The 14913-nt window shown below is 44.7% G+C and overlaps 1 protein-coding gene across 6 annotated transcripts in view; it reads left to right on the forward strand.

The window, feature by feature from the left end:
- Nucleotides 1-11176: 11176 nt before the first annotated feature.
- Nucleotides 11177-14913, forward strand: part of LOC130845699 (histone-arginine methyltransferase CARM1-like) — a 272068-nt gene continuing 268331 nt past the window's right edge. For all 6 annotated transcript variants that reach the window (XM_057723289.1, XM_057723290.1, XM_057723292.1 and 3 more), the window contains exon 1: nucleotides 11177-11385. In XM_057723289.1, coding sequence (XP_057579272.1) covers nucleotides 11208-11385 — 178 coding nt within the window. In that variant the 5' untranslated portion in view covers nucleotides 11177-11207. The remainder of the gene's footprint in view (nucleotides 11386-14913) is intronic.

Genomic DNA, 14913 nt, shown 5'->3' on the forward strand with positions numbered 1-14913 from the left:
ATATTCAGCATCCAGCAGATTCCCAGGTGCTGGAGGTCTGTGGAGAATAGATTCCTCTCATCTGCTTTAGAGCTGTATATAGACTGCAGTTTTGACTGGAGTATAATAGGAGGGGGCAACATCTGGACTGAATGCTTGTGTCCTTCCCAAAATTATAAGTTGAAGCCCAAATCCCCAGTGTGGCTGTATTTGGAAATGGGGCCTCTAAAGAAAGTAATTAAGATATAATGAAGCCATTAGGATGGAGCTCTAATCCAATACGATTCAGGTCTTTATGAGGAGACACCAAACACCTCATGCACTCTCTCCATGTATGTACTCCAAAGAAAAGCCTGTGGAATGGTTGAAAGTTAGATAAAAATACATGAATGCACCAGCTTAAGTGATGCAGCCCCCACCTAAGAGGAAAAACCTACAGCTGTGTGAATACCTTGTTCTGAGGCACCTTTCACCATCTGATGGCGGGCCTCGGTCGTGTTCCTACTGCTCCACCCACGGTTCACATCACCTCCTTGCTCTCCGGCCGCCCCTCACCCGGTGTTGACTCGAGCAGCCCTAGACATTTCAATCATTCTGACAGGACTTTGTTCCTGCTCCACTTTATTTTGCATTAATGAGTTCTCTTCCCACTGTAGTAGTAATTGCTGTGGAGTCCTCTGGAGACCACACCCAGCTGGCTGGCTGTGTTTAGTTGTGAGCCTCTCAATTGCTTGTGAGAGGCTGGAAAGATTCGAGAGAAGATTGGGGAAAGTACTCTAGGGGCCCTGGAGGCGCTGATTCCGGAGGCGGTTGAAAGACATCCACGCAGATGTGTCAACTCTGCACTGACTGAACAGGGAAGGTGGAGAAAACAGGCTCTGGTTTATGGAGAAGGCAGACACCGGGAGCATTCCGCAGGGTGAGTGGAGAGATTCCTGGGTGTGTGGAGTAGGGGGAGGGCTGGGAAGGTGTGAGACGGAGGAGCGGCGAGCTCTCTGGGCAGGACAGTTCTGCCTCAGGATGATCCTTAAGAAGGGTGCTCACCCCAAGCATGCCAAACCTGAAGAACACAGTCAACAAAGCAAATGGGGATGAATAAGAGGAGAGGGAGTTGGGCTGATGGTGTTATGTGAAAAGTTTTTAAAGACCATTTTATGGAGTATCTTGGGGGTGCTCTTACTCAAAGCCAACTTGAACATCCGCAAGGCAATGTGGGAAGAGAATGGAATTTCAAGTCTGAGATTACTGAGTTTTGAATACTGACTTTTTTTTTTAGATTTATTTTATTATTTATTTATTTATTTTTGCTTGCCTTGGGTCTTTGTTGCTACACACAGGCTTTCTTTAGTTGTGGTGAGCGGGGCTACTCTTCGTTGCAATGCATGGGCTTCTCTTGTGGTGGAGCACAGGCTCTAGGCACACGGGCTTCAGTAGTTGCAGCACATGGGCTCAGTAGTTGTGGCACACAGGCTTAGTTGCTCCTCAGCATGTGGGATCTTCCCAGCCCAGGGCTCGAACCCGTGTCCCCTGCATTGGCAGGCAGATTCTTAACCACTGCACACCAGGGAAGTCCTGAACACTGACTTTCTAATGAAAGGTTTTCCTCCACTTTTCCCACCCAAAGGCTCCCAGCTTCTCTCTCGAGTTAAATATTTTTTATCAGTGTTTTTCTTTTTAATTCTTCCCTATAGATAAGAACTTGTTCTACACCTTGCTTTTTTCACTCACCACCACATCATGGAAATTGTTTCATATCAGTACATCTAGTTTCCTTCCTTATAAAAACAATTACATTGTTTTCCATAGTAGAGATGTGCCAGATTCATTTAATCACCTAATTTATGTAAGTTGTTTGCAATCTCTTTAGGCAGTGAATATCCTTGTCTATTTTTGTGATTATAAAGTGCAGTTGCATCAAAAGACGTTTGGGTAAGCTCAACAATAAGACCAAATATATTTCCACACATTGCAGAAAAGATGGATTGTTCTGTAGCCGTGATAACAAGGAGCCACCAGAACTCCTTATAAACCAGTGGATCCACCACCCTTTTACAAACCGACCAATGTCAACCCAGCTTCTGAAAGCCAGTCAACCAGAGACCCACGCCAGTAAACACACCTCAGGTTCACCAACCAACCAACCATCACATCCAAGTAACCAGGCTTCTACAAGTGATGTCAACCTCTAAAGAGTGGCAACCCCTGAACTCCATGCTTACAAAACCAAACCAAACCAAACCATGTAAGCTCAGCAGTCAGTGCTTTATGCAGAGACAATGTTTCTCAGTGTAACTCCCCTTCACTATAATCATCCATAATTTCAGCTTTATCTTTTAATTTCGGGTATTGAGTGAGGGTCTCATCATCCTTTGTTGCTAGAAATACTGTAAATTTATATTTTGCACGTGTACCTCTACACATTTATGTATTTCTCACAGGTGGCTTACATTGTAACGCTATAGGGTTTGCTCTACTTTGAGGTGGGTGGAAGGGATTTCGGAGTACGTTTATTATTTTCATTTAGATTTTCACCATAAAATCTGTCCTCCTCATAAGCTTTGACTCCATTCCTTCTACAGTCCATTTTTAAAAGTGGAATTGCTGAGTACTAAGAGAGAGGTATTTTTAAATTTGATATAAACTATGCTCTAAAGAGATTTACCAAGTTACATAGCCCTCATCAATGAACAGGATGCTTATTTCTCTGTCTCTTAATCAATAGAATTTTAAAGATATGTGTGATTCTAGAAAGTGAAAAAAGTTTTAAAATTTTTATTTCACATATTCTGAACTGAACTTGAACATCTGATCATCTATCTATCTGTCTATCTATATATTTAGAGAGAGAGAATTCGTGATTGTAGTGTGTGTGTGTGTGTGTGTGTGTGTGTGTGTGTGTATGGCGTGTATGTGTGTGTTAGGTGGTTTATACCATGTGGACTAAATGATTTTTGAAAATTATCCTCAAGGCTGATGATTTCTCTCGATTGCAGTAATATGCCTAAAGAAACTAGGAAAGTGGTGGTAATTAAGTTTTGTTTACAGTTTATCAATAAATGCCCTATTTGATCAACTCATTTCTAATTTTCAGAAAAACAATTCATTATTTGAAAAAAACCCAGAATATTTTCAGATACAAAGGAGGAGGAAAATCTTTGCGTGTGCTAGCGTTGAGGTAGTTCTCTGCCCCCACTTGTGTTAAGCCTACACAAGTTAAAGTGGTTTTCTATTTTTAAAGCGCAGAGATTGAAGGTGTTCCAGAGTACAGCCCCTCTTAGTGGGTCCCTGGGGAAGATAATTGGCAGGTGCCACTGAAGTTTGATGCAAAGTACCGAGTGTTGCCCACTCTGAAAGACCCAAGGAGGTGTGAGTTCAGTAAACCTGTGGGAGGCTCAGCTCATAAGTGACCATTTGCGGCTCTTTCTGTCCATGGCCAGCAGCTGTGTTCTTTCTTTATTGGGGAAGTTATTTAAAGTAACATTAATAAAATTCTTTATGTGGTTCTTAGTATTACTAAGCACTTCTGCGTGTATTATTCCTATTGCCATACCTTCCACTATAGAACTGTTCCTGTTTTGGGAATGGAAATAAATTTTAAATTAGCACAAATAAATGAGAATTAAGAGGATAATCCTGGCCATTACTCTGTGAGGTTAGTTTTGTTATTATCCATCTCTCATAAGGGGAGACACTTGCGGCACAGAGAGGTTAAGAAGCGGGTACCGGTTTGTGTGGGTGAGATGGAAGCATCTACTGACTAGGAACTCTGTCTCTTTGTACCATAATAAACTGAAAACCAAATAGAGGAATATCTGAAAATACTATCTCTTCAGCATGTACTGGAAATCCTTTTCTTAAGAGTGACATAATTTCCAAAGTGTAAAAATTAGTGGCAGAAAGAGAGCAGACAATGCAAAACTATAGAAGATTTGAATTCATTTTGAAAGCTTTTCAAACTAATGCATAAGCACTGCAAGGTTTAGTTCTGATTGCAAAGCTTAGGAAAGCTGTCTAAAATGGCCTACTTTGCATTTATGTATATATAAAAATTGTTTTAAGATTTATCTTTATTGTCTGCAATTAGTTTGTACATTGTTGTCTCCTTGTGCAACTTCTGCCTCAGGAACTGAGCTGTTTATTTCTCCTTCTTCCAAGAAAACACACTTAACAGTGTGCCTCCACTAAAAGCTCAGTGATATAGTGTCTTTGTCCTAATATGCAATTCCTATTTTTAACTTGTACAGTAAAGCTGTCATACTAATAATGTCCTTATACCAGAAATTAATTTTGATCCTTGAAAGGTAAAAATTTATGTGCTCTGTGTGTGTCAGTGTTCTTGGCAATCTAATTGAGCAATTTTTGCCCCAGACCATCATTATAAATTTGACAAATTTGGCAGACCTTTAGGAACTATTGAGCTGCAAATCTGCATTGTTTGTAAATTCTAAGATTCTTTGCTTATTCCTGACTTAAATTTTCCATTAAAAAGAACTCCAAGGAACAGGCAATACATTTGAAGAAATCAGAGACAAAGTAGATTCTTAAACAAAAAAGGAGGACCCAAGAGATCAGTAGCTTTTTATTTTCTCTAGGAGGTAATGACCCAACTCTTAAACACCACAGTTGTCAGTCTTGGCTTTGCAGTTGCAGCTAGAAACCTCAGCGGTCCCCTGCGAGAGCTGTGCTGGCTTTGCAGTCAATTCTAGTGTCATAGTTAGATTCTTAATTATTAAAAATGCCTTCCTTCTCTAAATTTCTCATTTTGATTACACCTAATATTTTGTGTGTATCCATTTTTAAACTGACACTTATTAAGTTTTTACCACGGGCCGAATATTGTCTTTTCTGATTGCCTGCTAAGAACCAGGAACTGGGTTAAGTGTTATAGGTTCAACAGTGAGCAAAACAGATACTCGTGGGGTTCATGATAGTGTGTGTGGGAAAGAGAAAGAGAGAGAGATTAAGTCATCGTCCCCTCCACCCCCAGCCCGGCCTGTGTGGTTATAATCTGTGATGAGCACTCTGAAGAAGAGAAATGAGGTGCCCTGAGAGAATGGGGAACTCAGGGGTGTACTCCCTAGGCAGTGTTTTGCTTTCATATGCATTATTCTTTTAATCTTCACATCAAGTCTTTGATGCAGGAGTTACCATCCTCACTTTGCAGATGAGGATGAAACATGGAAGAGATTAAAGTGTTCTTTGTGCGGTACCTGGGATGCTCATGTAACAGTTTAACGTGAGTGAAAGGGAAGCACTGATTGGTTGGTGTACAGGCATGGAGCTCTTTAAAATAATCCTATTCTTCATTTGCCTCTTCTGGAAGTTTTGTGTCATTGTATCCCCTGAAAAGATAAACAAGCTATTATTACAGCTTTGAAATGATGTGGAAATAGTTCAAAATGTTTGTGGCAAAACCAGCTCCTGGCACATCCTGCACACTTGTGATGGAATGATACCGGTATCCTTCATTATCTCTATGCAGTTCTTCAGCTTCCTGGATTAGCTGCTGCACATTTTAACACACAGCCTGACTTTGGATGCAACTCCTCCCAAGGTAAGAACAGAGTTACTTTCAGTTTGGTCCACTGGCGGCAGACCAGCAGCATTGCCTTCCCCTGAGATCCTGTTAGAAATAGAATTGTGTCTTGGGCACCACACTAGGCCTGTTAAATGTGAATGGCTGGGGGCTGGGCCCAGCAATCTGCATTTTAACTGTCTCTCCAGGTGATTCTTAAGCAGAATGAAGTTTGACCAGCATTGCCTTTCAGAATGCGGAGGAGTGCTAATACTAGCCTAAAGGTAAATCTGCAGCCACATGATACAAATGAGAATGCATGTAGACCAATGAATAAATATCAGCTATTCTACATATGCACAATACTAGCACTGGAAGGAAGCTTTCAGATTAACTGGTGAGGCAACATTTTTTTATGTATGGAGAAATTGAAAAGGGTATGCATGTGGTAGTAAAATGTACCCGGGTGCGTTTTTTTCCTAACATCTGTTTTATTCTTCCTACTGTTTTCTCTAATAAATCAGATAATGACGTGTTTTCTGGTTTATGGTGGTTGCTGAGAGAATAAGAGGTGGGTCAGTAAGCTTAGTATGTTTTATAATTCCTTCTTAGAGATCAAAAAAAGAACCTCATGAGAAATCATGCATACATCACCTACAAACACATCACCTCTCTCAGGACACCAGGCGGATGGTCATTGAAGTAATTTCTTTGTAACTTACTATTGCAGGGGGTCTGACACTGTATTTAAGGGCGGATTGGCAGATTAATAATAATCACATTAGTTTTTCAAAATGCGCCTCCAACCACCTTCTCAATTTTCCAGCTTGTTTTCTACAATTTTCATGTTTGCTTTCACCTCCATACAAAGGGATCTGGAAATATAGCTGCTGTTTATTTATTTGGTAGTTTACAAAACATGCCAATGTGCCTCTGGGCATGAGTACAATATAAATCACAAGCCATAAATAAATGACAACAACAAAAACAAAAATAAGTAAAAGTTCAAACTCACATGACTATGTAACTAATAAGTCTTCTTATCAGGGAAAAATGGAGTCAATCCTATATACATACATATCTCCTACCTGTGGGTATTCACACTTTTTTTCTTTAAAAAAAAAAAAGCTGACAATGCCAAGATTAGCTGGCTAATAGAAAAAAAAGTGTAAGAAATAACTCATAAAATAATTCCAATGGTTGTATTCAGGTGAGGGAATATGATTTACTTAAGCTTTTGTCTTTTCACTTTTCTGTATTTTCTTCCATTAGTAATAATAGTAATGATAGCTGCTGTATATATTCAGTGCTTGCTATACAGTGTCATTTAATTTTCACAAGAAGCATATAGAGTCGTGTGTTTACTGTAAAGGCTTCCATAAATTCAAAGCATCTGAGTAATCTGCCTGAGTTACTCAGGTAAGTAGGAGTGGGACAGGGATTGGACCCCAAATCTGGCTCCCCCAAACCTCTCTCGGCATACTCCTCAGCATGGCTTGTCCTCCCTTGCTCTCCCAGCCCTGTGGGGGTCCCTTCCACTTCTTGCTAGTAAGGATCTGCAATCCTGGATACAGTCTTCCAGATAAATGCTGTTTCCTCCCCATGGGGCCCGCACATTTCTTTCTCTTATGCTATGTTCCAACCCCCCACCACACTCAAGGCAGAGCTGACACACTGAAGCACCGAGATGGGGTACTGAAAGGAACTTACAACCTGAGACGAGAAAAACCACATGTGAAGTGTGACTTTCCTTGTGAGCTGAGGGAAACCCCTCCCATGAAGTTCCCAGGTCCTAACCTTGCTTCCCTCATCTCAGGTCTACCTCTCTCTGCAAGACCAGATCACCTTCAGCCTCCACCCTTGGCCATTCCCACATACCTTTCTCAGGAAGCCTAACCGTGATGGGGGTTGGGTACATCCCAGGATTAATTCCCCTCTTTTTATAAGTACCTTTTCCCGTATCAGAGTTATTCAAGCTAGAATCATGCCCCAAGGTTGGCAGAACTGTCTGAGGTGGACTTGTGCGTGACATCAAAATTTCTTCATGATGTGTAGAAATTTTTTTCACTGAGGCACAGAATTTTTTTGGAACAACATGATAAGTAGTGTGGCCACCATATTGCTGAGGATAATATACTTTGAAATCTGGGGAAGGGAGCAAGGAGGCACTCTGGTCTGAGTCTCTCTGCTCAGGAAATGAGGAAAAGAGCTTGTCAGGGGTTGAAGAGCCTGGTCTAGACTTCAAGCTATTGAATAGCAGTTCATTAGCAGATTGGACTGCATCCTGGGGAAGTCAGGAGATAGACAAAGGTGGACCTCCTTTCTCTCTCTCAGTTCAGCACTGGTCTGATGATGTCCCTTTGGATGCCGTAGCTGAGCTGAGCTTGTAGCCACAGGCACCTGCAAATGAGGTTGACCAGAGGTCGTTTTCCATGTGTTATCTGGAGAAAGAAAAGGGTAGAAAGAATCTCTCAAAGCTTTGGACACAGATCGTATGCACGAATAAAGTCAATGCTTTTGATGCTACGCTGACAGCAGAGTCAGTCAGGAGCTGGAAATAGTGGGGGTCTCTCAAGGAAACCAAGGTACCTGATACTCTCAATGTACCAGGGGTCCTCCTTCACCTCTGAGAGAACTCATTCTTTCTAGAGGATATGAAAGAGAAAGAATTTGGAGCATGACTTTCGTTGTCCCAGTTTGATCCTCAGACCTCCATTCTGTCTCTGCAAATGGCTGGCAAAACAGCCTCCCCCAGGTGCGTGCTGACGCTGGCAGACCAGGGACAGGAACTTAGCAGAGAAGTCTGCCCAGCTGCTCCCAATCAACATTCTGTTGCAGGCTGGCGCTCCTTTTTCTTCTTAACCATCCTGAACTGATTTTTTTTTAAAAAGTTTGGTCCTGAAAAGAAAGTGCTGATTACAGAAAGGAAGAGGTGGAAGAGAGTGATGGCTGTTAAAAAACAGAAGTTCGGGATAAACTAAAGATAGAAAGTTGAATTCAGTGGTGGATCAAATAGATGATGTGAGTGAATCTACATTATACTCAATGCAGAAGAAAAATGATTCATGGTACTTTCTGTTAGTGCTTGCACCAGGGCAAAAACTGCTCAAGGGTAAATAAAACTATAGGAAGGTGAAACACCTGTGGAGGGGAAGTCGTATTCTTAACCGTCTGTGTGAGGGTGGGAGGAGGAGAGGAAAGGAAGCGGAAACCGTTTAAATAACGTGCTCCCAATTCTGGGGACTCATAAAGGTCTTGAGCTCTATCCATTTGGAATACTAAAAAATTAGTCTACTAGCTTCTATCTTTGAGAAGTGGTAGTAAGGACATTCATGGACTTTTGTGTCTGAACTGTTGTAGAGGACTTATGTCACTTCTAAGCTGTGACTTTGGGCAAGTTGGCTAATCTTTGTGCCTCGATTCCTTGTTCTTCAAAACAAGGATCATAATAGTCTTATTACCTTCTCACAGGGTGGTGGGGAGGATTAATGAATTAATGTATGTACTATGCTTAGAACAGTGCCAGGCATGTGGTAAGCACTCTGTGTTAGATGTCATGATTATAACTTGCTTTAGCATCCCAGCTACCTCCTCGCTTTGGTTAATGGCTCATCCGTCATTCAGGTGATGCAAATTTGGTAAGGCTTCCAGTCTCCCTAGTCCAGTTTCCAAGTTGGGTAGATCTGTCACAGCAAATCAGCTGTTTTCAAATGGCTCAACCTGATTTGGAATTAGAGGAGAAGTGTTGCCTTTGCTGCAAAGTTGTAAATCAGCAACAGCTTATAGTATGTGACTAAGGCCCTTCTGTAAGATGGAGACAAGACCATCTGGTCAACCTTAGTGGAGTCCCTAAATTTAGTTATGACCAATGCTTAGACTTCCTGGCTTTGTGGCGAATCATAATATTGTGACTTTTTTCTCCAGTTAGCCTAAGTTGGGTTTTTTCCCCCTGCATTAATGTGGGGGAAAGACTGCCATTATGTTTTATGTTTTCTTGTTTATGTAACAGAACTCCAGGTTTCCTGAGAGTATGATGGAAACTACTACAGTCATTATATTGTCCTTGTAGCAGTTCTTTATGAGTCATTTTTATCCATCATTCACATTTTAGTATAAATCCAAGTTAATGGCTGACAGCATATGAAGGCTGAACAAGCTTGTCAAAAAAAGAGTATAAAAAGGTCCAAGAGCTACTTTGGAGGGTTTTGAGTAGCACAAAAGTACTTACTGCCATCAAGGCAGAGCTTGAGATGGTAAAGAGCAATGAAGACAGGAAAATGTTTTGAGGAGGCTGGAAGCAGGAGAGGCAGAATGATACAGTAAAGGGCAGGGTGGGGCAGAATACAGGTGTTCTGTGGCCTTCACTCCAGAAACCCTTTCCACAGCTCCAACTCTTTAAAGGATTTCTGATTCCCAGCGGCTTCCAAGGCACAAATCAAAGCCATGAGGCAGTAGGAAGTGAGAATGCGATAAGAAGGAAGAGCGGGGCTACTTAGATGAAAGAGAGAGACAAGAGAGAAGGAGGGGAGAGAAAGCCTTGGGAGCGAATAAGGGGAGGAGCCAGAGAGGCCACATCAGGAATTAGGATCACACGGGAGGTGGGGTGGGCATGGGGAGATAAATGAGACCAGGGATTTCGCAAAGCCTGGCTGGATTTAACAGTCCAGTTGGAAATTCTGAAGTTGCAAACTCCAGGGCCTCTAGGGAAGCCCATTCTTGTAAAGTCAGCCTGCTTGGTTAAGGATATTGTCTTCTTCCCTGAAGTTCATTCTGTCAGGATATTACAGATTTAGGACACACAAATTGGTTCAGAATTTGAAAAGTTCCCTTTATAGTAAATGAGTCTATGACTGTGGGGGGACTCTCGTTAACAGAAGGACTTCCTTTTCTTACCCCCCTGCAGCAGAAGACCAATTTCTCTATAGAGATGACAACGTGTGATATGGTTTGGAGCCTCCATCCTTTGACTCTGGAGCCAACTGGGTAGGTTAGGTAGCTGGTGGAGTCGGGCATCAACTAGGGAATGAGACTCCCTGGCCCTCCCGGCCACGTCTAGCGAAATGGTTCACAGTCCAGCAGCGGGTACGTTTTAAATTCCGAGTCAGGTGATGGGAGATGAACGTGGTCATCTGGGACCAGCCAGTCGCAAGGGTGTCCCCGGGCTTCCCCCACGCCCGGCTGCTACTGTCGGGACCCTGTCAACGAGGAAAGAGCTCAGTCCTCGGGACGGCTGTTTACACGTGGGCGCCAGGAGCCCCGGAGCCCTCCCGCCAGCGGGTGGCCACCCAGGGGAAGTGCTGGCCAAGGCCGTTTCCAAACCGACGCCCACGCCCGCCGAGTGGTCCCAGCGAACAGCAGGTGTCACCCTTCTGCTTCCAAACCCCAATTGCCTCCAGGTGCCTCGCGTGCTCTCTAAACTTGTGCGTTCGGAGCCACGGCCCCGCGAGGTGGCTGCACCCTCCCGCGCCCGGCCCTGTGTGTCCAGGGTCCCCCCGTGCCAGCGGCGGCCGGGCACCGGGTGGAGCGGGGGGATGCGCAGGGCGGTGGGTGCAGCCCCAGCCGGCGGACGCCTGCGAGCTTCCAGAGCGAACTCGCGGCGGAGGTGAGGCAGGCGCGCGCGCTTCCAAGCCCCTCCCCTTCCCGCGGCAGGTTCTGGGCCCGCGGGGCAGCGCGGGGCGGGGCCGCTCGGGCTCGGGGCAGAGGCGCTCGCACCATGGCCGCGGCCCCCCGTCCCGCCCGGGCGCCGGCGCGCCGCCACTACCGCGTGCAGCTGCGCTTCGTCACCGAGGAGCAGCTCTTCGCCGCGGGGCCGCTCTCCCTCCCCACCCCGAAGTCTCTGCGGCTGGAGGTGCACCCGGCCGGGGAGGAGGCGGACGCGACGGTGACGGACGGTGAGGTACCGGCGCGACCCACGCACGCGAGTCCCTCTCGGAAGCGGCGGCCTTGGCGCGCGCGTGGGGAGGGCGGGGAGGCAGAGGGGCGCGCGGTGCGTGCGCTCGGGGCGCGGGCTGCTCTCCTCGCGGTCTTGGGCAGGTGTGCAGCCCCCTCCTCACGGCCGCTCGCCAAGGGGACGCGCAGGGCTGCCTTGCCTGTTGCGAAAAGGCCCAGGTGGAGCCAGTTGTGTCTGAGAGCGATCGGATAAACTTTGGCGCTGTGGGCAGACAGGCTCTGAGAACTAATCGTGGCCATGACTTACGGATGTCAAAAGTGAGGCGCGTGATTTCCTCGCCTGCAACCTGTCTCGTTCCTTCCAGACCCGCGGGTTCCTCGCTCCCTTTCCGAAGCAGTGGGCCACCTTCCACCCGGAAGCTTTCTGGGGGGCGAAGTTCTGAGGGTAGGACGGACTGAGCCGGGGGTGCACCAGTCTGAGCCGCTGTGGCGGGCGCTGGGGCGTCTACCAGGCATTTCTTTTTGGTTCAAAAGGTGGCCTTTACCAAGGACGTGCAAGTGTAGTCCCCTGCTTTCCTCGAGCCGAGCAGTGGGTATATTAAGGGAATGCTTCTAATCTTTGTGTGATCCCGTTCCTTTTTGAGAATTGGAGGAAACCTAGAACCTGGCCCCAGAAAAGGTGTATACTTGCGCGCCAAACTCTGCATATAAATATGAGGGGGTCACATCTCCTTCCTGCAGCTCATATTAAGGTTCCAATAAGTGTAGGGAATAGAGCCTGAGGCAGCTGCAAGTCTTCAGAGTCCTGAAGTTTCTTCTGACCCTAACTTCTGAGATGCTGAGTAGAGTTTAAAGTGTTCTGCGTTGTGGTTTGGTTCCCGTGGGAATTTCAAGTACTGTCCTACTGTTCCTCAGTGATAAGCAGGATACCGATTCACTGCTGTATCTCTGAGGCCTTAGAACAGATCCAGGCACATAGTAGGCACTCAGGAAATGCTTGTTGTGGAATAAAAGAAACCCTTCATGTGTGTAAACGCTCCCTTTACTCTAGGCTGGAAGGGGGAGGTTTGGGTCTTTAAAAAAGAAGTATTAAATATCATTTGACCAGTATCTTAGGAAACTTGAGGTTTGGCAGGAGAGCAAAAGTCTTACTCAGCAACTCATCGATTTCTCTTTTGGATATGAAAAGGAAGGAGTAGGTTTCAGTATTTCTCTTGGGAATTCTGAAACTCAAGGTGCCAGAAAAAGAGTTCAGTTTGCCTATTATGGTAATTTTGTTTAATCTGTAGCCATAGGTATAGAGCAACAGAAGAGCAGATTTGAGATATACATTGTACTTCTTGTCCTGTGGCTTTCCCACAAATGTGCCTTAGAAGAAATGTCAGAGGTTCAAGGTGACTGAAGTTGTAGACTCCCCAGAGCACACCCAATGCCTGGCCTACCAGGATATAATTATATTACAGAGAGGAAAAATTTCCCTCAGTGCAGTAAATCAAGTCTGGAGATGACCTCTGTGGTATTTATTAAACCAAACTAGTGGAAATAAAAACAGTAATTAAACCTAAGGCAAATAGTCATTGCCAAAAGATTTGACTAAGTTCCTTGGGAAAGATTCACTAACAAAGATGTGGATAACTCACTCCCCTAACAGCTTGAGTCCTAAAATGCATTCTGTATATGAATTCAGTTACTAAGGCTTGCCACTCTTTTATGGAGAGTTTTTGGAGAGCAATTCTGGAGGGTTTTTTGGTTTGTTTTAAGTAGCTCATTTTACTACAACTAGACTCCTGTGGATGGTGACCAGGCAGAGTGGCTTACATACAAATTCTAATGAACTATTTGAAGAATTCTGTTGTACTCAAATATTGTACATTTAGTAACAGCATTTTGAATGGGTAGAATTTCTTCCCAGATAAAGATTGGCCCAGGGGCTTCCCTGGTGGCGCAGTGGTTAAGAATCCACCAGCCAGTGCAGGGGACACAGGTTCGATTCCTGGTCCGGGAAGATCCCACATGCCACGGAGCAACTAAGCCCGTGCACCACAACTACTGAGCCTGCGCTCTAGAGCCCGTGAGCCACTATTGTGCCCACGCGCTGCAACTAGAAACCCATGTGCCTAGAGCCGGTGCTCCGCAACAAGAGAAGCCACCGCAATAAGAAGCCTGTGCACTGCAGCCAATACATTAAAAAAAAAAGATTGGCCCAAATCTTTAATGGACTGTAAGAAAGGGCCTAAGCAATGTACCATTAGAAAACTATGTAGTTTCTTAGTTCATATCTGGAATTAGTTGTTAAACAGGTAGACTCTTGAATAACACTGCTGGATTCAAATCCTGGCACTGCCTGGATTCAAATCCTGGCACTGCCTTTGACAGCTGTGCTACGTTTAGCAAAACGTTCATCCTATTTAAGCTTCAGTTTCCTCATTTGTAAAATAGGGATGATAATACACGTTATGAGGACTGAATAGAAGAACACGTACATCATACTTGATACAATACCTGCCATATATTAAGAGATCAGTAAGTGTTCATTGTTATTAATAATATTATATTTATGTTCTGTCCCCAAAACAGTAGTTTTTCTCAGGCTGTTCTGAGGAATAGCTAGGCTATATTTTTGTGAAGATGCTTCAAAGAAGGCTTAGTTAAATCTGGTAATAACTTGGAAAAATTGAATAATCGTTTAGATTCCCAGTTTCATTAGCTTGTCACGTAGAGAATGGAACAGAACAACACAAATCAGTTTATTCTATTTTCGGTCCCTCCAAAATTGACCGTGATTTTATGAAGGGAATACACCAGGGGATCCAGCCAGTAATGTGCTCTAGCTTGTAGACTCTGGGACGACATTCATCCATTCCTCCTTTTCTATTTTTTGAGCCCCTGTCATACCAGGAGCCTGCCTAAGAGAATGCTTAATTCATCCTCCTATCCCCAGAGCCTTCCACAATACCTAGCACACACAAAGCATCAATAAATGTTTCTTGAGTGAGTCAGTGAGTTAACTCAGAATTTTTTAATCTTCCTAAAATGAGAATTACAATACAAAGTACCTGGAGTGCAGACTCTGAGTTGTCTTCTCCCAAATGATTAAGACACTGGCTTCACTTACAGTCTAGAGGGATGTTTTAAAATATAGTGAGTTAGCAGACAGTTGGAGGTATAGTAAGGTCAACAGATCAGGAGACAATTGCCATTGAAAAGATTGTTTGTTACGCAGTTCCCAAGAGGAGGGGGCACAGCACACCGTGGTGTGGGGAGGGCACATGGAGAAGCGCTGGAGTCTGTCAGGAGGCCGGGGGAGATGGGGAGCTGTGGGCAAGAGCCTTCGCCGTGGCTTCTGTGGGGAGGAGTGGCAGAGGCAGGGTGGGCAGGTGTAGATTGGCTAGTTTGAATAATTGCAGTGGGCTCTGGGGCATACAGGCTCTCCCTAGGGGTCTGATATCTGGCCCTGCCTGGGGTGGTTAGGGCAGGTGACCCAGAGTGTGAGAGCCCAATAAAGGAGGTGACTGGAGTGTGGGCTCTGG

This window comes from Hippopotamus amphibius, chromosome 2 (assembly GCF_030028045.1).
Source record: "Hippopotamus amphibius kiboko isolate mHipAmp2 chromosome 2, mHipAmp2.hap2, whole genome shotgun sequence".
NCBI lineage: Eukaryota > Metazoa > Chordata > Mammalia > Artiodactyla > Hippopotamidae > Hippopotamus > Hippopotamus amphibius.